The sequence below is a fragment of the Hemitrygon akajei genome, chromosome 4 (assembly GCF_048418815.1).
Source record: "Hemitrygon akajei chromosome 4, sHemAka1.3, whole genome shotgun sequence".
Classification (NCBI taxonomy): domain Eukaryota; kingdom Metazoa; phylum Chordata; class Chondrichthyes; order Myliobatiformes; family Dasyatidae; genus Hemitrygon; species Hemitrygon akajei.
Genome location: NC_133127.1, coordinates 79839600 through 79866468, shown reverse-complemented (window position 1 = coordinate 79866468; position 26869 = coordinate 79839600). Strand labels below are relative to the sequence as shown.

At 37.7% G+C, this 26869-nt stretch overlaps 1 protein-coding gene across 5 annotated transcripts in view; it reads right to left on the bottom strand.

Moving 5' to 3' along the window:
• prmt9 (protein arginine methyltransferase 9) overlaps positions 1 to 26869 on the bottom strand; it is a 59982-nt gene that overhangs the window by 20376 nt on the left and 12737 nt on the right. For 3 of the 5 annotated variants that reach the window (XR_012098649.1, XM_073042923.1, XM_073042924.1), the window contains 4 exons: positions 22887 to 23035; positions 21178 to 21414; positions 15106 to 15273; positions 7325 to 7427 (listed from right to left, as the gene is read on the bottom strand). Coding sequence is in view for 4 of the 5 variants with exons in the window: in XM_073042923.1 (XP_072899024.1) it covers positions 7325 to 7427; positions 15106 to 15273; positions 21178 to 21414; positions 22887 to 23035 (657 nt within the window). In the remaining variant the exon portion in view is untranslated. Of the gene's footprint in view, positions 1 to 4010; positions 4114 to 7324; positions 7428 to 15105; positions 15274 to 21177; positions 21415 to 22886; positions 23036 to 26869 lie in introns of those variants that run through there. The other 2 variants (XM_073042927.1, XM_073042925.1) reach the window with 2 other exon arrangements.

Below are 26869 nucleotides of genomic sequence, written 5' to 3'. Positions count from 1 at the left end.
GCTCTATTTCATCATGGCTGATTCCATTTTTCCTCTCAGCCCCAACCTCCTGCCTTTCCCCCATATCCCTTCATGCCCTGACCAATCAAGAGTCTATCAACCTTCCTCCGGAGAGGGGGACACCAAAGTCTGACTAAACATTGCACACTGTCTTTTGCCTCTCTGTTGGCAGTTTTGCTCAAGTGAAGGGATGCTGCCCCGCCCACCCACACTCAGTGGCTCAGGGACATCATGTCCAGTCTACACCTTGAGAAGATCCACTACTCAATCCTCAATTCGGAAATAAAGTTCCAAAAGGTGTGGGGACCCTTTCTTGAATATTTTAAAAATTCCCAGCCAGACTAAAGGTCCATTCTTTCTCCCTTTCCTCAGTACATAAATCCCTGACCTCCAGCATTTTCCAGTAAAGCTCTTTGGACTCAGATTTGTTATCATACAACAGCCTATCTATTAGAAAAATACACCTCTATACCAATGCAGCTCTGAGGGGACAAAGGTTCTGTTTAACCCTTTTTGCCAATGCATTGATGACTTGGGGACTGGAAGGGGTAGGGCGATAATGTTTGTACTATGGGTGCATCTCCTTCATGAATGTGAATTGTACATTTGATACACTTGTTATGCACTGCACAATTCTCCTTTACACTATGTTCTCTTTATTTTAAAAAAACAATAAAAATATTGTTGAGAGAAATAGAGATCACAAATATAATCTTTGTGTTATACCTTCTTCGTATGATTGCAACTTTACCTCTTGATAACAACAGAAGTAAAAAATTATAAATTTCTTTTGTATGCATTCCATGCCCTATTTGGAGATGTGAAGTTATATATCTATATATATTTCTCTTAATTTTATTATGCCAATGAAAGGCAAAGACTGATTTAAACATGCATCATAATATTGATGGGCAAAGTGTAAAATTTGAAACATAATTAAATTGCATTGTGTTTTCTGCTGAAAAGAATCTATCAACCTCGGCCCTAAATATATTTAAACACTTGGCCTCCACGGCTGCCTGTGGCAACAAATTCCACAAATCAGCACTCTCTGGCTGAAGAAATTCCTCCTCAACTCTGCTGTAAAAGGATGCCCGTCTATTCCGAGGACATGTCTTCTGGTCTTATGCACTCCCACCATAGGAAACATCCTCTCCACATCCACTCTATTAAGACCTTTCACCATTCAATTAGTTTCAATGAGGTCACATCTTATTCTTCTGAATTTCTGTGAATACAAGCCTAGAGCCATTAAACGATCTTCATACGACAAGCTATTTCAATCCTGCAATCATTTTTGTGAACATCCTTTGAACCCTCTCCAGTTTCAGCAAATTCTTTCTAAGATAATGGGCCAAAAATAGCTCACAATACTCCAAGTGAGGCCCCACCAGTGCTTTATAAAGTCTCAACAATACATCCTTGCTTTTATATTCTAGACCTCTTGAAATGAATGTTAATATCGCATTTGTCTTCCTCACCACAGACTCAACCTGCATATTAAACTTTAGGGAATCCTGCACAAGGTCTCACAAATCCCTTTGTACCTCAGATTTTTGCTTTTTCTCTCCATTTAGAAAATAATCAACCCTTTTATTTCTTCTACCAAGTGCCTGACCGTACACTTCCCGTCACTCTATTCCATCTGCCACCACTTTGCCCAATCTCCTAATCTGTCCAAGTCCTTCTGTGGCCTCTCAATATCCTCAAAAGTGCCCACCCCTTCACCTATCTTCGTATTGTCTGTAAACTTTCCAACAAAGCCATCAATTTCATCATCCAAGTCACTGATACAGGCAGTCCCCGGGTTACGTACGAGTTCCGTTCCTGAGTCTGTCTTTAAGTTGGATTTGTACGCAAGTTGGAACAAGTACATCTGGTATTATTGAGCGTCAGTTAGTCAAACTTTTGTCTTAGTATATAGTATATATTTTACCTTTCTATGCATATAAAACACTTAAGAAACATATGTATTCCAATAATTAAACCACTGCGTTGCTTAGTAATAATTGTAGCTTTCATCAGGGCAGGGCCTTTCACATGCTCCATTATTCTCACTTTATCCATTATCCTTTAAAATTGTTCCGATTGTTGACCAACTGTAGCCTAACGATTTTCCAATTACCGATGGAGTTTCACCTCTTTCCAAATGCTTTATTATTTCCACTTTATTTTCAATCGCGATCGCTTCCCATCAATGGAACAGAAACACTGTGGGCAGCGGGTCCCGAACTCTGCTGGCTCTCGAGGTCTACTGGGTCCTAAGGACCACCACACTGAATTCCCCGGGTCTGCACTGAGACACATTAAATGGGACAAGTGGGGGCTGTGCTGGGATTGGGTATTTGATCCTCCAAAATATTCCGCAAGGGAATTTAAACTGGAGGTGGCAGTGTTTTTTTTACAAGGTCGACATCAACCCGGCACGGGAGCAGTCTGTCACTAGATCGAACTCGGGAACCTCCATTCTCCAGCCTGGCGCTGACCTCACTGTGCCACTGGTCGACCGGAACCGGGGGGGGGGGGGGGGGGGGGGGCGGGGTCAGGGTGAATCTTGCTAAGAAAAATTTAAGCCAAATACAAAGTTAAACACTCAACACAATGTCAAAGGCAATGACTTAAAATGGTGGACGGCGGTTTCCTTCCTCGGTTCGTAAGTATGAGTTGTCTGTAAGTCGGACATTCGTAACTCGGGGGCTACCTGTATATAACTTAAAAAGTATCAGTCCCAACAGATCCCTGTGGAAGACCACTAGTCACTGGCAGCCAACTAGAAAAGGCTCCCTTTATTTCCACTCTATGACTCCTACCAGTCATCCACTGCTTTATCCATGAAAATCCAAGTACACAACATCAATCAATTTTCCTTTGTCTATCCTGCTTGTTATTTCTTCAAACAATTCTAACAGATTTGTCAGACAAGATTTTCTCCTGAGTAAGTCATGTAATGCAGACAAGATTTTATCATGTGCCTTCAAGTACTCAGAAACCACATCTTTAACAATCAACTCCAACATCTTCTCAACCACCGAGATCAGACTGGCTCACCTGTAATGTCCTTTCTCCTGTCTTTCTTCCTTCTTGAAGAGTGGAGTGACATTTGCAATTTTCCAGTCTTCCAGAACCATACCAGAATCTACTGATTCTTGGAAGATCATTACAAATGCCTCCATAATCTCTTCAGCCACCTCTTTCAGAATCTTGAGATGTATATAATCTGGTCCAGATGACTTATTTACCTTCAGACCTTTCAGTTTCGCAAGAACCTTCCCCCTGGTAATAGTAACTTCATAGACTTTATAACACCTGGAACTTCTACTATACTGCTAGTGTCTTCCATTGTAAAGACAACCGCAAATTACTTTTTCAATTTGTCCGCCAATTCCTTGTCCCTCATTACTCTCCAGCATCATTTTCCAGCAGTCCAATTCCACTCTCACCTCTCCTTGACAATTTATGTATCTGAAGAAACTTTTCATACCCTCTTTAATATTATTAACTGACTTACTTTCATATTCCATCTTTACCTTTTTGATGACTTTTTGTTGGTATTTAACAGCTTTTCAATCCTCTAATTTACCACTAATTTTTGCTCTATTATATGTCCTCTAACAATCATTAATGTATAAACAATTGCAATCCCAACACTGATAGTATCTAACAGCATTCCTTTGTCTAACCTACTTGTTGCTTCAAAGGATTGTAACAGATTTATCAGGCAAGATCTCCTTTTGTAACTATGCTGACTTCATTCTTATTATATATTTCCAAGTACTCTGAAATTTCATCCTTAATAATTGACTTTAAAAATCTTACTAACCACTATGGTCAGGCTAACCAATCTATAATTTCCTGTCTTTTGCCTCCCTCCCTTCTTAAACGGCAGTGTCACATTTACAATTTTCTAATTGACTGGAACCATCCTTGACTCCAGTGAATCTTGAAAGATCATTGCTAATGCTCCATAATCTCTTCAATTATTTATTTCAGAACTGTGGGGTATAGCCTACCTGGTCCAGGTGATTTCTCCACTTCCAGGTCTTCCAACTTCCCAGCACTTTCTCCTTAGTGGCCATTACACTTATCTCCACTCCCTGACCCTCTTGAATTTCTGACATGTTACTAGTGTCTTCCACTGTGAAGACAGACACAAAGTACTGACTTAGTTCCTTTACCATTTCCTAATTCCCCATTACTACTTCTCAGAATCATTTTCAAGTGGTCCAATGCCCAGTCTAGTCTCTCCTTAACCTTCATGTATCTAACAAAAAAACTTGTCTTTTTTTATATTATTGACATGGGAATTTAAGCATGAGCATTATCCTAGAAGAATGAGAACTTTTCCATCTCTCCTTACTTGCATCTTGAACTAGACTACTCATAATGGGAAAACAATCCATAGCTCCGGGCTTCTTTCCAAAACACTGGCTTTTGGGTTGCCAGTTGCCCACAATAATTCTGAGTGCTTTGTGACATGGGTCCTTTACTTGTTCCAGTTGACATCTGATGGCTTCCGTACAGCATGTGCAAATCCTAACAATATTAAATGACAATTTGGTTGCTTGCCAATCAAGAACTCTGACAAATAGCAAAACTGGAAGTAAAAAGCTCTGATTCATAAAATTATTTGATATTTTACATATAACCAAATAAAGAGTGAGATGTACTTATGGGATTAGGATAGAGACTAAATGTTCTTCTTTTAATTATTTTCATGTAATATGTTTGCAGATAATACAAGAACAAGGATCATATCAGCTGTAGAACAATATTGGGGAGTTGGTAAGAATGGAAAAGCAATGGCAGGTGGAATTTAATCCTGCATCTTTGGAGAAGTAATATTTAGCAAATACTTCATGAATACATATACAATATGAATACACAATATTGCAAGATCCCTAGGAAATACTGAGGAACAGAGGGTGCTAGGTGTACATGTCCAAAGATCCTCTAAGAGGGCAACCCCTTACCCAAGGTGAGCAAGAAGCATGAGGGACTCTTGTCTTCGTTACCAGAAGTATAGAACATAATAGCAGGAAGGTTATAGTACAACTATATAAATCAATACCTGAGCCACAACCAGATTATTGTGTGCAGATCTCATTGCCAATACAAGGGTCTGACATCTGACATGTGAAGTTGGTACAGTTTGTGATCTTTTCCATGGCTGTACACAATTTCATGTGTCAGCTGCAAGATGTTCTACAGTTTCTAAGTTGGGAATCACCTGCACCATAAATCAACACTATCTGATACAATGCAACACAACTAAATTGCAACAGCTATTGCAAGTCCATTTGCAAGTTCAGATGAGTAACTTCTAAGAGTAGTTAGATGAAAATGGTAGTGGCCATCCCAACTTTCCAGTATTGCATAACAATAGACATTGCCACTGGTCTTCAAGGGTAAACATAATGTAAGCAGAACCATGCAAAAGACATATTATGCTGCTATAATGCAGTAGCAGCATTTATTAAATTCTCGAATGCAACTTTTCAATTCCATGATATTAAAAATGCTTTATTGAATTTAATGGCCAGAATGTGCATGCTTCAAACAGAATCCTGCTCATCTGCTTTGCATGGGACTGCACATTAATGACCATAATTATCAGAAATCAAAGCCATCATGTTCAAAACATAATACAATTGGGTTTCAAAATCGGTACAAGGGATTACTCGAGTAAACAGGAGCATTGTTGTCTATGGGATCTTGCAATTGTCGAATTACTTTGCACTCAAGTATTAATTTTTTTTAAATGTAGTGTCGAAAACCTTTTATGAACATTGAAGCAAGAAGCAAAATTAATTTCACAATACAGAGCCCAGCTCAAGAGATTACTGCCACCTGCTGACAGAATTCTGTTAGAATCACCAGCAATATTAAATTTCTGCACGGAAAATTCTGGATTGCTCTAATCTGTATTGTGTTCTAAAGGACACAAGAGGTTCAGTAATAGTACTTGAAGATCTGCAAGAACTACTGCTTATAATCCCAAAAATAAATTCATTTTGTAGACAACCTCAAAGTAGTAGATTAGTTTTGCTTCATCTCATTTACAAATTCTAGATAATGCTGTTATGAACAGGCAAAATAAGTTGAGAAGGAACGCAACTATTTTTTCAACTCAATGAACTTCCAGTGCTCTAAGAAATATTAACTGTGGTTTTCTCTCTAAAGCCGCTACCTGTCTTGCTACTTTGCTATTTCTACTTCAAAGATCTGCTGCTTTTTTTAAACTTTTGTATTGTTGTATGCAAATTGACTGCCATTATTATATTTCAAGTAGAACAAGTCAGGGCCTCAACACTACTGCACAATGCCGTCAGATAAATGTGACAGGAATTAACACTGTCATCCATCTCTTTCACAAATGTATCTTTACCATGAGGATGCAGTGGTCATTTTCAAGTTCAATGAATACTGAGGCATGTGCAGCACAGGAAGACCAACTTTTAAAAAAAGACAGCATGGCCTACCCAAAATTTGCTGATCTGGCAGTGCAAGCAGCAGTCCATAACCAAATGCTGCAGACCAGCACTTTACAGGGTGCAGGGTTAATGCTTAGAACAGTACTTGCATGGTTTCATGGGGTGTAACACAGTTTAGGTTCCTTAGACAGCACAGCAGCGAAGTGGATAGCACATCACTTTACAACACCAGTGGTAAGTAATAGGGGTTCAATTCCCAACTCTGCCTGCAAGGGGTTTGTATGTTCTTTCTCTTGACCATGTGGTTTCCTCCAGGTGCACCAGTTTCCTCCCACTTTTAAAAGACATATGGTTAGGGTTGTGGGCAAGCTATGATAACGCCAGAAGCATGGGGACATTTGTGGGCTGCCCAGCACAATCCTTGCTGAGTAGCTTTGACATAAGCAACGCATTGCATGGCATATTTTGATGTTTCATTGGGCATGTGACAAATAAAGTTAAGCTTCGATCTTTTCTTTTTCCACCATTGCACACCAAGTAGATGGGCCGTATATGAAAGCCTTGTAAACACTGCACTGATGGAAATCTTGGCACAAAAAAGTCGATGCTATGTTGATATAACATAGATGCTTTAAGCAAATATACGGATGTGCTCAGTATAATGAATGATGGAAAAGAAATGCCTCATAATATAATTGTGTAAAATTTATACAAAGACGATCGAAGAATTTACTTTATCTGAAAAGCTTGAAAAACCCCTTTATTTTCAGCCATACAGTATTCAAAATAAATAACCGGGAGAAAAAGTATACACACAAGAAACTGATTGTGATACTGGCATTCTAATTATAGTACTCAAATATTGGATGGTCACATTTATGTAAAATACATACCATTGGTGGCAGAAGAAGGTATTTCCATGCATGTATCAAACTCTCTACGATTCCTTCACCAAACAGTCCAGCATCCACAGTCTCCGTGACAACAAGCGACACCCTGAGGACAAAATTGGAAGCTCTGTACTTATTCAGAAGTTAGAAGAGTCAATCATAAGATGATACAAAGTCACGCTTTATTCCAGCCTATGACTACATTAAATTAATATAACTTGCAGGTCTGGGTGCAAACACTTTGATTGATCAACTCATGACGTGTTTGATAGCACTGCTACACTGAAATCACTTTATCCATGATCAGGTATTTTGGAAGGAGTATACAATGAATTCCAGTTAACTGGGACACATTGGGACCAGTACATTTTGGCCCAATTAAGTGGCTTCCCCAATTAGCTGATGTTTCATGGAATTAGTTAAAAAGGATTAAAAAAGATCAACTGGGTAACAAATTATGTATTTAAATAAAGTACAGAACAAATTAGAATAATACAAATATCACTCAACTACTATAAAACTGTGTATTGCTTCCTAATTTATTGATGGACAAATTCATCCAGTGTACGCTACCATGTTCTTTTGACTGTAAATGAATAAAATCAGTGCAGATAACTAGTACAGCTAATAGTCTACTTTCATTGATTGCATTCTCTAAGTCTTCATTTTCATTGTAACATTCAAGATGATTGTCAATACCTTCAAATGCTTCATAGTCCCTAACTTGTTGAAGTAGTGAAATCATTTCATTTATTTATTGACATACAACAGAGTAGGCCCTTACGGCCCTTCAAGCCGTGCCACCCAGCAATCACCCAATTCAATCCTAGCCTAATCACGAGACAATTTACAATGACCAATTAACCTACCAACCAGTATGTACTTTGGAAGTGGGAGGAAACTGGAGCAGCTGGAAGAAACCCACACAGTCACAAGGAGAATGTACAAACTCCTTACAGGCAGTGGTGGCAATTGAACCCTGGTCACCTGTATTGTAAAGCATTGTGCTTATCACTATGCTATCTACCTCATTTGAAATATAACAAGAAATCTAAAAATATCTTTATATATTTCATCTGATCTTAGACTTTAACATTATATTGAAGTTTATTTAAACCAAGGCTTTAGACAAGACGGTCTGGAGAAAAATAATAATGTGAAGAACTTGTGTAAAACACTAAAAATTACATTATTAATCTATAGTTGGAAACATAGAACAGAGAAAAAGACTCAGAAGTATTACAGATAACAAAGAAAACAACAAGAGAAAATCACAGATGATAGAAATCCAAGCAATACACAAAAAATGCAGGAGGAGTTCAGCAGGCCAGGCAGCGTCTATGGAAAAGAGTACAGTCGAAGTTATGGGCCAAGACCCTTCATCAGGATGAAATATTACTTTGATTTAATTTGAATTTTCAGTTTTATTTTCAAAGTTCAAAGTAAGTGTTATTATCAAGCTACATATATGTCACTATCTACAACCCAGAGATTCATTTTCCTGTGGGCATACTCAGTAAATCTACAGACTACCGTAGATTCCGGACTACAGAGCGCACCTGATTAAAAGCCGCTGGCTCTAATTTTAGAAATAAAATCAATTTTTTAATTGTAAAGGCCGCACCGGATTTTAGGCCGCACAGCTACTTTTAAATATACATACGTATCGGTAACACAAATTACGTTGCATATACTTTTTTACTGAACAGCACGAACAACATTCCAATATCTCCTAGCGACTGGTAAAAATATATATACTGCAGCCTACCAGGAAAAGTTATTGATCGCCTTTAACTTAAAAGCAGCGTTTTCGCTCGGGTCTGATGCGCTCGCGTAACGCGATCGGGTCTAATCGGGTCTGATGCGCTCGCGTAATGCCCCCACCTTCCCGTATATATCCCACAAGACGTGGCGAAACCGGGTGTGACGTCATAGCATAGTGATGTAGTACAGAAAACAAATATACCCGGTAGTTAAAACACTTCTAACTTTAACTAACAAATGAATTACTAAGCGAAAATATTATAAACTAAGTAACTGCCATAAAGGCAGCACAATGCTTTTCTTCGAGTGTTTTCCATGTTGATGAGGGGGAGTACAAATGACTGATTTACAATAATTTAATTGTGAAAGTGCGCTTGATTTATCGTACAATTTCATTGGACCTCTGTGAACTACTCATCAATTTTATTGGTCTACTGTTACGAGGCAAAATGTTTACGAGGCGGCATGAAGAAAAACCATGTATTAGCCGCTCTGGATTAAAGGCCGCAGAGTTCAAAGCTGTTCAAAATGTGGGGGAAAAGTAGCGGCTTATAATCCGGAATCTACGGTAGTAACTATAACAAGATTAACAAAAGATAAACCAGAGTGTAGAAGACAATAAACTGTGCAAATGCAAATATAAATAAATAGCAATAAATAATGAGAATGAAATAATAAAATAAAGATCCTTTAAGTGAGAATATCGGTTGTGGATCACCAGAAATAGAAAGAGTCCTTTTGTTCAAGAGCCTGATGGTTGAGGAGCAGTAATTAGTCTTGAACATGGTGGTGTGAGTCCTGAAGCTCTTGTACCTTCTAACTGATGGCAGTAGCAAGAAAAGATCCTGGCCTGGATAATGAAGAACTCTGATGATGGATGCTGCTTTCCTATAACAGCAATTCATATAGATGTCCTCAATGATTGGGAGGGCTTTACCCATGAAGTCCTGGACCGAATCCACTACTTTTTGCAGAGCTTTCAGCAATAAATGTTTGCATACATTCTTAAGGAACTTAAAAGAAAACTATGAGTCACATGCATTTAAAAGAACTGACACATTCTCTTCTTTCCTCTGCATTAAGACAGTATTCATTAATGCCAGCACTGGAATGCTGGAATGAAATGCCGTATGGAGCTCCAATTTGGAGCAATGACAATGATGAAAATGATAAAAAAAAGTTTAGAAAGCAACTCAATATTTATGTCAGGCTTAAATGAAATGTCCTGGAACAACACACAAAATTGCTGTGTTAGTCATATCCTGATAAGCATTCTTGCTGATGACGTACACTGCTTCTCTTAACTGCAAAACAGACTGCATTACCTGTTCTCTTAAATTACACTTTGAATAAGTACATTCAACTATTTAAAAATCAGTCTCTACATACAATTCGAATCAAGCACATCAAAATCTCCCCATCAACATGGACTATTTTCATATTCTGGCAAAATGAAGATATTTCAAAGCTTGGATACATATCTTGTTTCTAAATATGTCTAATTTTTCAAAGGGAAGGTCACTCTTGTGGGGCCATATTATAGTACCCAACCCTTCCCCCAAAAACAGTCAACTGGGACTTGAATAGTTCAGTTGTAGAGAAACTGCTCATAATTGTAAGAATAATCAGTTTGTTTAAGTGGGAGATTTTAATTTCCCTGGAATTGACTAGACCACCCAGAACATTAAGAGCCTGGGTAGGGTGGAATTTGTGAAATGCATTCTGGAAAGTTTCCTGAGTCTGTATATAGAGGTCTCTACTGAGGATAGTGCAATACTGGACATCCTCTTAGGGAATATGGGAAGGCAAGTAACGGAAAGTGACAATCAAGGAGAACTTTGGCGTCAGTCACCATAAATCTATTAGCTTTGAGATGGTAATGGATGTATAGCTGTGAGAGCTGGACTGTAAGGCTGGATAAAGAAGAAACATGGATGCTGGAGGAAAGAGTTAAAGAGTTTGCTGGACAGCAAGAAGATCCAACAAGTCAATACTTGAAGAAATAGGCCAGACTGCTCACTAGGAGGCTTGATTATGAGACTAAAGCTCAAATATTTTGGCCACATCATAAGAAGACAGGATCCCTTGGAGAAGACTTTCATGTTAGGTAAAACAGAAGGTAAAAGAAGGAGAGGACAACAGAGGCTACGATGGGTAGATAATATCACTCAATGTATATGACCTTGGGGGACCTCAGAGAGGCAGTTTCCAACAAGGCAGCTTGGTGTGCAGGAATCCATTAGGTCGCAAAGAGTCAGACTCAACTTAATGACTGAACAACAAACTAAACAAAACAGGCTGCTCCTAAACTAAAACAGAGCTGATTTCAGGGTAATTGAACAGGATCTGGCAGAAGCTGATTAAGTGTGCCCGTTTAAAGGGAAAGGAATGAACAACAAGTGGGAGACCTTTAACAGTGTGATATCAAGTGCCTAGGGGCAGCATGCTCTTTTTAGTGTGAAGGATAAAACTGGCAAGTTTTGGTGTTCTTGACTAACAAGAGATATTGAGGTTCTGATCAAGGAAAATAGGAAACATATATTGGGTTTAGAAGGTCAGGATTGAGCAAATTCTACGACAACTATATAAAAAAAATTAATACTATTAAGGAGGAAATTAAAAGGTCAAAGAGTTGGTACTGTCAGGTAAGGCGTTATAGCTATATTAAGTGTAAAAGGGTGGCTAGGGAGAGAGCAGGTCCCCTTACAATTCAGCAGGGCCACCTGTCTTGAGTCACAGGAAGTGGGTGGTTTTTTAATTATTATTTCTCCTCATTGTCTGCTGAGGACAAAATCTTGGTAGCTCAAGAGACAAGGGAAACAAGTTTTGGAAGAGGTACTTGCAGCCTCATAGTACATTAAGCCATTTAAATTCCCAGGGCATGACAAAGTGCATCCTCAGACCTTGTGAGAGGCTAGAAAAAAATTATGAAGGCCCTAGAGGAGATATGTACTTCATCATTAACCACTGGTGAAACTCCTTAAGACTGGAAGGTGGCTAACATTGTTCTGTTGTTTAAAGAGGGTAGCAAGAACAAGCCATATCCTTACTAGGACAGGTCAGTCAGCCTGACATCAGTACCAGGGAAGTTACTGGAGGAAATTCATCAGAATGGGATCTACTAGCATATGGATAGACAAGGTCTGATCGTGAAGAATCAGCATGACTTTGAAAGTTGTAAATCGAGCTTTATATAAAAAAAATCAGAGATTTTTGACTCTACATCAACAGAATCAACACCAATATGCCTTTATAGTTATTTGCTAGCCAATCACCTTTCATACTTTCAGTTAACTGGATTTCCATAGTCTCAAATATTGTTTTCTCAGTTGCCTTTTAATTCCACCGCAGTGGAATTGGATGTATAATTGTAGAATACAGTATTTGTTTTAATGGACCCTACTTTGTAGCATTTCTTTGGACCATAATTTAATCATTGGATAAATCTCTGCCCTGGAATCAGATCAAGCCACTTTAACCTCTCAAATATTCTCATTGATATGCTATTCTTCAAGCTTATACCTATACCACAAAATTAACCGTGAAATATTTTGAGAGATTTTTGCTTAGGGTCAATACATTCAACATACACCTGTTCTGTTAGTTCCTTCAAAGCACAATTTTATAGGCAACATTTATATTTTAAAATAAGGTGTTCTTATGTAATGGCTGTAACTGCAAAAGTTTTGGTAAAGGATATATATATTCAACCTTAGAGAATTCACAAACATTACCCAAAAAATTAAGAAATAAAATAAAATGTGCTCTCTCAGAGTTTGAGTGGAAAAAATAAATCCTAGAAATTTTCTTCCCAACTTGAATTTCTTGATGTTTTAGTAGTCATTGATACTGTTGAGAATTGATGAGATTTCTAGTATAACACCAACATCAGGAATATGCTCTGCACCTCATCAGGACATGAGGCAAGTTGACAGTTCTTTGTTTCTCATTACAAAAAAATAAAGATAATTAGTTTTTCACTTTTACCTTTAAGTTGTGAAAGAAATGCAACTCATCGCCTGTTGTCATGTCCAGACAATGCATGTTTCATATTTTATCATTAATTAGTTCTCTGTGTTTGCTTGTATACTCTAAATATTGATTACATTTATCTGATACTGCGAAGTAAATAATTAGTGCCTAGAAAACAGGCACATTTGAGTTTGCTTTCTTCTGTATTTATTTGTGCATACAAGTAGTTTTGCATACTTTAGTGCTAATGATCAATTTTGAGCAACTAGATAACCACTGAGGTATTGGCCAGGCACCCCCTGCCATGGATCATCTTGTTTCAGATTTACTGACAAAAATTATATTTTAAAAATGTACTGACGTCCTGACGAAGGGTCTTGGCCTGAAACATCAACCGTGCTTCTCCCTATAGATGCTGCCTGACCTGCTGTGTTCCACCAGCATTTTGTGCGTGTTGCTTGAAATTCCAGCATCTGCAGTTTTCCTCGTGTTTGCTTTTAAAAATGTACCTTGTGTTTTTCATTGACAAAAATGTTAAAACCATGCATCAATTTGGCAAAAAGATGAGTCTCAAAGAGCTTCCATTGGGATATGAATGTCCTGCATATAGCATCTAGCAGGACAAAAACACAAGAGATTCCACAAATGCTGGAAATCCAGAAGAACATACACAAAACGCTGGAGGAACTCAGCAGGTCAGGCAGCATCTATGGAAAGGAATAGAGTCGACAATTTGGGCTGAGAACCTTCATCAGCAGAGAAGAAGGGCTTTGGGCCGAGATGTCGACTAATTATTAATTTCCATAGATGCTGTCTGACCTGCTGAGTTCCTCCAGCATTTTGTGTATTGCATCTATGATAGTTTTTTTGTTCTCATGCATCCCTGATGAATGTTGTCACATCTCCATATTATTCACATTAATTCAACACCTTGCACTCACAATAATGTGGCAATGTCAATCCCTACAGTCTGTCATTTTGGGGAAATGTACAAGCTAATTATTTTTTAAGACCCAATTCAAGATTTTTTTTTTAATTTAATTTTTTTTTAAAGTGGAGTTGTCTCTACAATTTCCAGAATTTTTTTATCCAGTCAGTTGACTGGACACCAGAGCAAGGCATGGTTTAATGCTCAAGAAGAAAGTGAACCACAATTTCCGGAAATTATGGACATTTATCTAAAGGCATCACAACTCAATTTATGCTGTAGTGCAGAAAATGAACTAAACACTATTATGTTACACTTCTGTCATTTAAAATAAGCCTGAATTAGATGCGTTGAAAACCACATTTTATTTTTATGAAGCATCCTATGCAAGAACTAAAATCTCTTACAAACTAATGGATAACTGCTTAACAAATATTTTCAGACATGTACAGTAATACTATTTTGGACTGTTTGTTAACTTAACTATACAATGTGCATTTGCAATTAATTCTGTCTGAATATCCTATTTGACAGTTTGGTCAATTCAAAGGGCATAAATGAAGTTATTCCCATTAGGCACTAGTTCCAGGAAAATATAGAAACAAGAGAGTTACTCTCCCCACAGTATTCTATCTCCCATAAATTAAATGCAGACGGTTACATTTCAGAGGAGGCAATACAACATGCCCCACAAATCAAACGGCCCAACATATTAAATACTACAAAATATTGGCATTTATATATACCACCTATGTATTCAAACACAAGTCAGAAGGATAATTTAATCCAATGCATTACTCGTGTTCCTCCGCCTAACCTATACAAGTAACTGCCTGTGCTTCTCTAACATTACCCTACCTCTATTGTAATTATTAATGAAAAGAAAAATAATTTGTAAACTAATAAAGTAGATGAAGAAATAGCAAGCTGCACACACTGAAAATTCAAAATAACACTTTTAATCAAAAAACAAACAAACCCTTGGAGGATGCAGCCTGGAAAAAATAATTAAATAATGTTGCAGTACTTCACCGAAAGACTGCCAAAGGTTAAATTAATTCTGTCAGTAGAATGAAGTAATAATTTTGAACCAAAGATTTTAAGTTATGACCAAACATACCTGCTGGACAGATCTTTCGGAATTTCCATATCCAATGATTTCATGTGCAGAATCTTTATCTCTCCTGCCATTTGGTTCGAAACGACCACTTCACAGGCAAGTTCATACATTGTCTTGGACAGCTCACAAGCATATACTTGACAGGCTCCAGCCTTTTTTGCAAACATACTGAATTACAAACAAGGAAAACAAGAATTTAAAAATTAGAATATGTATGGTTTAACAATCATTTAATCATCTTTCATTTATCTGCTGATAAGATGATGGCATTTGACAAAGACTGTCCTCATACAGTGGATTCTGGTTAATTGGGCCATCGGTTAATCAGGGCAGCCACTTATTTGGGACAACTCTTAAAGAACAAAAACTAATTGAGAAAATAAACAGGATTCCTTTTGTTTATTTGGGACACTATCCCACTTCGTTGGGAGAGGAAACTGTTGCCAAACAGTTTCTAGCTAGCTGTTAGACACTACATCATGTTTAGAGCATCAATTCCAAGTGCTTCTGAGCAAAAAGCAGTAACTTTTGTTACTGATAGTTGGCAAGAAATAAGCAGCTAGACAATTCAAAACTGCGGTTTCAAGCTTTCAGTAATGACCAGGAGTGAAAATGAAATGATTTCACTACTTCAACAATTTAGGAACCATGAAGAATTTGAAAGTATTGACAATCATCTTGAATGTTACAATGAAAATGAAGATGCAGAGAATGTAATCACTGAAGGCGGTCCATTGTCTGCACTGATTTTATTTGTTCATTTACAGTCAAAAGAACATGGTAAGCGTGCACAGGATGAATTCCTCCACCAATAACTATTAGGAAGCAATACATAATTTTATAGTACTGTAGTGGTATTGGTAGTATTCTAATTTGCTCTGTACTTCATTTAAATACATAACTTGTTACTCAGTTAAATGGCAGTTTATCATTTTTATACCTTTTTAACTATTTTCATGAAACTTTCGCTAGTTGGGGCAGCCACTTAACTAGGCCAAAATGTGCCGGTCCCAACGTGTCCCAATTAACCAGAATCTACTGTATATATATTTCATCAGATCCAGGCCTGTGAATGGCAAACAGGCATCAGAAGTTACTTGTTGATGTAGATTATGCTTGTGTTTTAATGTATAGTCCCTTCTATTAATCAAGATATGATTGTTGAATCTTTACCAATTTATAAGCAAATTTAATAAATACTTTCAACAGTTCTTTAAGAAGTTCTTATGGTATTGCCAATTTTGAACCCAATGATACTCGAATGTTATCTGTGCTGATATTGCAAGTATTTTTTCTCAGTCAGTACAACTCAGACTGGAAAATTTTCTGAGTTCTAATACTCAAGAAAATAAGTTTACTGAGATACACTGATTGATTTACATTAATGCTCATTTGTAAACCAGGGGCAAAGAAGGGGGAGCAGTAAGAAAATTCACTCCAGAGGTTTACCAGTCCAAAAGTGGGAAACATCAACTGAAGCAGGTGAGAGTGTCACACCATCTATTTTTATTCAATATACGGAATGTGATGCCTACCACAAAATGGAGCACAATGCGACTCAAGAATCAAATAGCAGCAGGTTTTGGATATTACAATGAAGATCACAGTGTACAGATGTTTGTACCCACTGGAGAGAAGACATTTACCTCAAAAATACCCTCTATGGATCTCTTACTTCACTACATACCCCCTCTTACCATTCATGCCTGGTCTCCTTCCATCCTTTATACAGATGGTGGAGGACCACCAGCAAAATACCCATGCACAACTGTTAGTTTTTGAAATTATACTTTTCATTAAAGTTGGATGTCACCAAATAATCCCATTGGTGACAAAATACAATGGTATGCAGTGAAAAGCAAAAATAACTCTTGTTATGTTGAGCTGAAAAATTCCCACCGAGTTCCTCTAGTGCTTTTTGACAAATTCTAAACTAAGTACTTATATATGACCACTGGGAATTCAACTGAGGGTACATAAACTATTTATTCTTAGGGCTCTTGCAACTAAAAAGTTTTGAAATCAGATCTAATCCTTCTTACATGAATCACTCTGCTGCTACAAATACACAAGTTCTGAATGCCAAGCAGCCAGAATCCAATTGCATGGATACAAATTAAGATAAAGACACAAGCATTTTACAATATTTTAATTTACAGCAGATCCCCTTATGAGATTAGCTCAATTAAATAACAAGTACAAATGGCCATTACTTGATTTAATTTGGCAGTTCCTTATCTGCTCACAAGAAAATATTATAAAAATAAACTAGACTTAAAGAATGACCTTTTGTTAAAAAATTCTAAATACCATTCTCCACTTTTCCTGAGTACTAGTTCACCATGAATTTATTAACAACGTTAAACAATCGGTTCAGAAATACATACGTGGACAATTAAATATGGGTGGAGAAATCTCAGCCAAGAACACCTGGAGGAATTTGATCTTTGCTGCAATCTCTTAAAACAATGTTACTTTTGTATTTATTACTGAATTTATTAAAAGATAAAATGAATGTTTTAATGGGCTCTGGTTTACTTATTTTACACGATCGGACACTGGAGAACCAAACCACTATACGAGTGACACAATATGCAAACCAAAATTTCATACTGACATCTCTTCCCAACATTATCCGAACAATAAATATATATATACTAGTCCTATAACCCTACCTCCAAGGTCTGACAATTCAATTACAGTTTGAGTTTACATCCAGACAGCACCAATTATTTTGAAATGTCCATTACATCATAAGATATATTGAGCTGTAATTATTAAAACAGTGGAAAATTTCCTCCTCACTCACAACCAATCCTGCACTTGTTCTGCTCTTTTTGGCCACTCTCTACCCACAATAAAAAAATCTGTTATCCTTGGGAGTTTCGAAATTAACCTAAACGCAAGACTAAACTCTTGAGTATTTCTGTTTGCTGTTATGTGGTATAAAATCTTCTCACCTCCCAATCCAAGTATTGGTACAACCTATGTAAAATTGCATTTTGTGAACAATTTCAAACTTGCATATGAAGTTAATAGATGAGTTAAGAAACACTAAGTATACTCTGAGATATTCCCTCAACAGAACACTAACAAACTTGCAGCATCAAAGGGTTTGACTGGCCATCTATGTTGGAAGCTGATAAAGCCTTGTTAGATACAGAATGTACATTTCTTCAGCACTCCTTGAGTATCCTGTATAAACATATTTTGTAAGGGCAGTACAGGGTCAAATGGAAGAATCCTCCCTGGCTGTCATAGTTTCTCTCCCCTAATCCATGGAAATTCCCTAAAGTGGCATCAGCTTCATTTCACAGAACAATACAGTATCCGGTTCCTCTCAAACAACCCAGGGATTAAATATAATTGCCTATAAGTGGAAAGGTATGGTTCTTCCCCCCCTCTGTTCTTAGTTTAATTCCTTTACCTTTTCTCATATTTCTAATTTCTGAATATCTTATGCACTTCCTGAGACTCCAACCAATGGATTTACTACAAACAGCCTTCAAATATCTTTGTCTTGGAAAAGGGGGCTAAAGAATTTCTCCCAACATCCACCCGTGAAACTTGGGAAATGGCTATGACAAAGCTTGTACTGAATAGCACCATCATGTTTCATTCTTTTTTGGATCAATCTGGACTTTGATTCATAATATATGCATTATTTCTCTTTTATTATTGTTGATTTCAAGTCATTGCTTTTGTTTACCACCATATTTGATTGAGTACTTCTCATCTGCCCTATAAACCTACTAGTCAATTTCTATTAATGGTTGTGGTAGTCTGCACCTCTAATGGCTCCTAGATTTGTCTCCAGTCTGAACCCCTAATGGCTCAGGAGCAGGCATCATTGGACACTCTCAGACTCAACATTACATCACACTTTTATATGCTAAAGATCAAACGTAACAACAGGACAATTCTACAGTTACAATGCATTCATTCTGCTTTCTTTGATTCAAACACCTAGATCTTCACAACAGCACTCAAGACACCCAAAATTGAATGTTAATCACAGCTATCTCTGAGCTGTATTCGTGCAAGTGCAGATATCTCAGGTGAATGGGGTGTTTCCTGGTTTGCAATCCACCTGAGACTGCAGCTCCAAGAACACCATTGTTCTGAGCTGTGTTTTAAATTCAATCTTCAATCCACATTCCCATCTGAAGAATGGCTGTTGTTGAAATTAATATTTGCTATATTCCATAACTCCAGAATATGCCCTAACAGCTACCAATAACTTTGCTTAACCGCAAAAGGTCTCAGACTTCAACTGTGTTATTCACACCACAGAGCAGTGATGGGAAATCATTTTCTGACGAGTAGGCTGCCTGTGCTGACTGTCTGTCTTTCCAGCACACCATTTCTTCCAGCACGTTCTCAAGCACAGTACTCTGCTGGCAAGACTGCACTGCCCCTTGGAATCCATTAAGTGTGGTGCAGTTGTCTCAAAAGCAGCATTTACCTGGAATGGAAAGCCAAGCAATAGCTGCACTTTCCTGCTTTTCTGCCCATTTAGTCAGCAAAAGCAAATAGACCCAAGTGGAGATGTCTGTTTTTAAATAGAAGATCGAAACAACATTCCCTTCTACAAATCCATATATATGAACAAGGCATGTGTTTTTCTAACTGGAGCAGACAAAAACTGAAGGTGCTGGACTCCAAAACAAAAATCGATGCACTCACCATGTTAAACAGCATTTGTGGAGAGAGGAACAGTCAAGTTTCAGTAAAAGAAAAGAGGTATTTTAAACTGTAGACTAAAGTAGGGTGGAGAAGACAGAAACAATGTCTATGATAGAGCCCATTTAAAAAGTGAGACAGAGAGAAAAGTGAAAACCAAACTGAAATATGAAGACAATGCCACATTCAAGGGAAGAGACGGGGAAAAAAAAGGTAGTTATCTGAAAATGTTAAACTCAGTATTGAATTGTGAAGTCTGCAACGTGTTCAGACTGAACTTGAGGAACTGTGCTTTGAGCTTATATTGGGCACCATTGGAATAACGCAGGAGGACAAAAGGTTAGAGCTCATAACAGCAATGGGAAGGAGAATTAAACTGATAAGAACCTGGGAAGTTCTAGGTAACCACTGCAGACTTAATACAGCAAAGGTCATCAATCTGAATTTTGTTTTCTCCACTGCAGAAGAATCCACATGGTGAGTACAGAATGCAATGCACTAACTTCAAAGTAGTACAAAGGAATCTCTGCTGCAACTGGAAGAACTGCTCAAGTCCCTGGATAGTAGTAAGAAAGAATGAAGAAAAGGGGGCAGGTGTTGCATCTCTCTTGAATACTTGGGAAAATCACCTTGAGAAGGAGAGTGTTGATGAAGAACGTACAGTGCACTGCAAAGGGAACAGTCCCTTCAGAATGCTGAAAATGTAAGGGTGACTTCCAAGGTCTGCCCTTAAAATGTAAACAGAAATTCCCATCTTCTTATGTGACAGTCTGTCTACTGGTCTGAAGAGAAGCCAATTATCTTTTTCTTCCTAGTTTTCTTGCTTTATCTTTCATACAGTGACAACATATTTCATTTGGCAAAGGTTATTCTTAAAGTTACACAGTTCTGCACAGTTTTGCTCACATTCAGAAATACAATTCAAATGTATTTTTAAATACACTTGTGGCAGCTCTCTGGAGGTGATGGCATTAGTGGGAGCACAGTGAAAAGGAGACAGCAAGAAGACCAGGCTAACCTCTGGACATTAACACCCTACATTCATTGGCAGTCTAACACCATGATCTTAATAACATGATTAAACCTCAAGAACATGGATATTTTTCAACCTGTTTAACCATGTAAAAACATAAATACAGTATAATATATAAATATTTTGTTAATCTAAAATAATTATCTTACATTAAAAACAATAAGTAACAGCATTAAAATCTCAGATATAATGTGGAAAATGATTTTGAGATGCTATGCTTTTAAATAAAAACATTTTTGTACTTTCCTCCACCAAATCCCATTTTCATAAAATACACAAAAATAACTAAAGCACATACATACAAACTCAAGAGTCTGTACATTTATTTCTTTCTTTGACAAGAAAATTCAACAGACCTTAAGATGCCAGTTCCTGTTCCAACATCCAGCACAGACGTGCAGCCAGATTGTACTGCTTTCTGGATCGCTCTCTGATAGGCAACATTCCTCTTTTTATCATTTAGCATTAAAAAATGCCACCGCTCCACCAACCAATTAGCAACACGATAAAAATTCTCCCTTGCATCTGCACAGTCAGGATTGAGTTTAATGGCTTTGTGGAAATAGCCAGCTGCTTCATCTCGGAATCCCATGCTGATCATTATGCAGAAAAGAGAATGCAAAACTGAAGTTATTTGGTATAATGACTTTTTTTCTTATGACAAAAGGTAATTTTGATTCTTATTAACAACAAAACATTTCTGGAATCAACAACAAAGCTGTAACTTGATTATACAGATCAGTAAACACTCTGGTTATTTCAGTTTTATTGTTGGTTACTGAAAGTAGTTTGTTTATAGATATGAATAATATGACAGCGATTCTTGTAAAAAGACCAGAGATTTTTTTCCCCCACTTGTTACTTGTTTGCTCCTGAATAGGTCTTAAATTGGCGTATCAACCTAAAAATGGTTATGATGGTAACCAGAGCTACAAACATACAATGGGAGCACCACTAACTTTTAAAATCCATTAAAATGATGTGATATCCTGTTCACTCTACATCTGGCAGTATTTTATCCTAGAGGTGAATGAATGTCTTGAGACCAAGTTTGATGAAGCCTTTTGTGAAGACTGATTTTATCTATCTCTAATAAGAGGATGGCATCGATAAAGCCATGTTTAAATGTCCATTAATTATGCCCTTCAGTTAGCAATAGAGAACTATCACTGTGTATCTCTGCATTTCAGATGATAATGATAGTGTTTCTTTTAGTCTTTTAGATAGGGCAATGCAGAATTTCTGAGTTAATTTATCACATTTATGGGAATGATGAAAACTTCACAATTTATCTCAGTTTCTTCAGATTAAGACTGATAGTAAAAATATGAGGCTTGCACTCTTGAAAATCTCCTTGGGTTCATATATCATGTGAAGGAGTCAAATTCAGCCAATATGCTCAGCTAGTAGTAATCAGTATCAATGATACTACTATAATATCCTAAGGCAGGACAGTAGCACAACATTTAGTGATTCTAACTTACAGTTCCATGGACCCAGATACAGTTTGAACCTCAGGTGCTCCACATGTGGAGTTTGCATGATCCTTGTGACTGGTTAAGTTTACTTCACATGCTTCAGTTTTCTCCCACATCCTAAGATGTGCAAGATGGTTAAATGGCTACTGAAGGTTATCCTTTAAATGACAAAATGGATCAAAAAGGAAGTTGACGGGCCTGTCTGAGAGGAAACAAGTTGTAGGGCTACAAAGAATTAAGGAGAGGGGGATTGGAACCAATGAAATTGCTTCCCTGGGAGGAGACATGGACAAACTGGACCAATAGCCTATTTTTGTGCTGCACCAGAAATAAGATGAATATAAGAACTATCAACTACCGAGCCACATAAAATTAGCAAAACTGAAAATAAGCTCTTTAGCTGATATATGTTGAAAAATTCACTAGATTAGGGTACAGGGTACTAACATTCAGTGGGACCAAGTTCACAAATTACTTACCATTATTGGGTAGGACATGAAGGAGCAGATGACAGAAGAGGTATAAAGGAGAAAACTTACAAGCATTAAATACTACATTCAAATTTAACTAAAAATAGTTGCACAAACCTAAATAAATGTTCCCCCATACTGTTCCATATCACCTCATTATTGGGATAGAGCTCCAAGGCCTGTTCATAGCAGTCAAATATATCCTGTATTCGACTTAAGGAATTGAGTTCTTCTGCCCACTTAAACAGGGTATTTTGAAAAGATTCCTGTAATTTTACAAACAAAAGGTACTTTGTCAAATGCAGCAAAATAGTCTTACAAATATCTTGATTCTAAGGTGCTTTAACATATTCTGAAGTTATTAACGATGCTATAAAATCCAATTTTTTTTAAATCACATACTCTGTACAGGATATTACAAAAGCTTTTCTTCATTGTCCAGCTAAGCATTGCCAATGCTAGAGACAGAAAATTCTGAAAATACTCAGCAGGTCTCTTAACACTGGATTCCTGCTGGTACAATTGGGAGTCCAGTTTCAAACTCACAGTCATAGCACGAATTTCTGTGACACTGAAACACTTAGCAGGAAATGAAGATAGCACCAACTGACTACGAAGAACTCTTTTACAACAATTTTTTAGGACTAGTACTCCTTAACAATGATCTTTCAAGAATCATAGATTCTGGCATTGCACCTAGCAAATGTTACTCCGCTATTTAAGAAGGGTGGGAGGCAGCAGAAAGGAAATTATAGACCTGTTAGCCTGACATCATGGTTGGGAAGTTGTTGGAATCAATTGTTAGGGATGAGATTACGGATTTCCTGGACACATATGAAAAGACAGGCCAAAGCCAGCATAGTTCCTTGGAAAATCCTGCCTGACAAATCTACTGCAATTTTTTGAGGAAATTACAAGCAGGGTAGACAAAGGAGATGCAACAGATGTGGTGTACTTGGATTTTCAGAAGGCCTTTGACGAGGTGTCACACATGAAGCTGCTTAGCAAGGTAAGAGCCCGTGGAATTACAGGGAAGTTACTGGCATGGGTGGAGCATTGGTTGATCAGCAGAAAACAGAGAGTGAGAATAAAGGGATCCTATTCCAGCTGGCTGCCGGTTACTAGTGGAGTTCCACAGAAGTCACAGATGGCTGCTTTTTAAGATGTATGGAAATGATTTGGACTATGGGATTAATGGATTTGTGGCTAAATTTGCCGATGATACAAAGACAGGTGGGAGGAGCAGGTAGTGTTGGGGAAACAGAGAGCCTGCAGAGAAACTTAGATAGTTTAGGGGAAATGGGCAAAGAAGTGGCAAATGAAACACAATGTTGGAAAGTGTATGGTCATGCACTTTGGTGGTGGAAGAAATAAATGGGCAGATGGGAAGAGAATTCCAAATGCAGAGATGCAAAGGGATTTGGGAGTCCTTGTGCAGGATACCTTAAAGGTTAACCTCCAGGTTGAGTCAGTGGTGAAGAAGGCAAATGCAATGTTGGCATTCATTTCTAGAGGTATAGAATATAAGAGCAGGAATGTGATGTTGAGGCTCTATAAGGTAGTCGTGAGACCACAAGGAGTATTGTGTGCACTTTTGGGCTCCTTATTTTAGAAAGGATATACTGATATTGGAGAAGATTCACGAGAATGATTCCAGGAATGAAAGGGTTACCATATGAGGAACATCTGGCAGCTCTTGAGCTGTATTCCCTGGAGTTCAGGAGAATGAGGGGTTATCTCATAGAAACATTCCAAAAGTTAAAAGGCCTGAACAGATTGGATATGGCAAAGTTATTTCCCACGGTAGGGGAGTCTAGGACAAAAGGGCACGACTTCAGGATTAAAGGACGTCCATTTAGAACACAGATGTGGAGAAATTACTTTAGTCAGAGAGTGGTAAATCTGTGGAACTAGTTGCCACTAGCAGCTGTGGAGACCAAGTCACTGGGTGCATTTAAGGCAGAGATAGATAGGTTCTTGATTAGCTAGAGCATCAAAGGGTATGGGGAGAAGGCAGGGGAGTGGGAATGACCGGAAGAATTGGATCAGCCCATGATTGAGTGGTGGAGCAGAGTCGATGGGCCAAATAGCCTACTTCCGCTCCTATATCTTATGGTCTTTGGTCCTTCCATCCAAAACTACAAAAAAAAGTAGCTTCACTTTTTCCCCTCAAGCTCTGAATATCAACATTCCCCACGTCATTGTTACTGGAAACCATTTTCCTCAGCATCAAAGTCTTGTTAGGCTTTGCCTGCATTCCCTCCCCTTAAATATGAGGAGCTGCGTATCAGTTTTCTAGAGACAAAAAATGGACCACAAATAATTTCAAACAACTGTATTTTCAAAGCTGACAGTCAAGTTTTTAAGAATACTTATCTGCAAATTGGATTACATAGCACCTTTTCTTAAAGCAATATACAATTAACCCAAGTTTATAATCAATTCTGGATCAATTCACACCGAATAGAAAACCCAACCAGACTCTTCCTGTCATGAAATATTCTTGTGACCATGACACAATCGCCATGTGAACCATTATGCCTTACTCAATGCTCCTTTTTGATCATTTGAACCACATTGTCCTGAGGATATCTATAAATAAGTACTTCTGAGTCAGTGCCGAAATGTATCCAACCAATCCCATTACATAAAACTTTCCTCTTCAACAATGTCAATCAATTATTCATTCTTTGGTATAGTGACCCAAATCAAATTTCCACCTTTGGCTGCCAACCATAACCCCCCCACCCCCTGACATAACGCCAGCATTCACTCATCAAAACTCTGAACATATTTCACACACAATATTGCAACCACAATAGCAACCTCCCAATGGTATTTCCCAAAGTCTTTGCACTTCCAAAGTTGATGCCAACTTTTTATTTTAATTTTGCATCAACCTCTCTAAATATCAGGAAGATCTCCCTCTCCCTTCTGCAAAAATTTGGGCTCATCGCCACATCAATCTCATCAACCATGCAATATCACCTACGCTACCAACCACACCAATGCTGGCATAATTTCACAACCCCCACCAACTTCCTCACTGGATGTAGACTCAAGAGTGCAAAAGCTGGCAAATGGAGCAAAAAATGTAATTGCTTGATCCTAAAGGGTGCCTAACCCACTGCCCCCATGGATGCTATCTGACCTGCTGAATTCCTCCAGCAGTTTTTTTATACCCTTCACTAGATGTGTCATGCTTACATTTCCCCTACTCTCTCCTTAATAAAATCATATGGATACCAATGCTAACATGTATACCTAAGCCCACCACACACGCTCAGATACCAGGTCGGAACCTGAGCCACACCTCCCAAGACTTGCTTTGGGATAAGAGGAGCAAGCAGCATTCAGTGCTGGTAACCTGCAGCTTAGATTTTAGCTCCAATTGCAAAATAATATAAATAAATTGCTTAAACTGTCAAAGAATATTGTTGTGCAGAGGCAAGTGGCAGGTCAAAAGATTTTAGAATATATAAACAGAAAGAAATATTAAACATTAATAAGGAAGGAAGAGTGAGAGATAGAGCTATCCACATATTTTAAATGGTAAGAATTTGCATACATACAGTATTTAAAAATGTAGATTAGTCATAATAAGCAAGGCTAAGGAATTGTAAATGAAAAACAAAGAGACGGTAGATAAATTAAGCAGGTATTTTTCCATCAGCCTTCACAATTAGTAACATCCCAAAAAAATGACTATAAATTGCAAGGGAGGGAGGAAATAGAAAAATTACCAAGACCAGAAAAGCAGTAACGAGTGAATTTCTGGAGCTGCAAGCAAACCAGCATCTGGGTCCTGATGTACTACATTCTGACCTGAGGTCTTAGATAAAGTGGCTAGTAAGGTAGTTGATTTGTTATTTTAAATATTTCAAGATTCCTTTGACTGGGAAGAAATTCTATTATATTGGAAAATAAAGAATGTTGCTTCGTATTCAAAAAGATGTTTGTCTAATTACCTTGAGACTGAAATTAGGACAATACAGGTCTATCAACTAGGGAAAAAATTGGAAGCTATTCGTAAATTTTTTATAGAAGGACACTTAAAATTCAAGGTAACCTGGAAAGGTCAACATGGCTTTGTAAGGAAA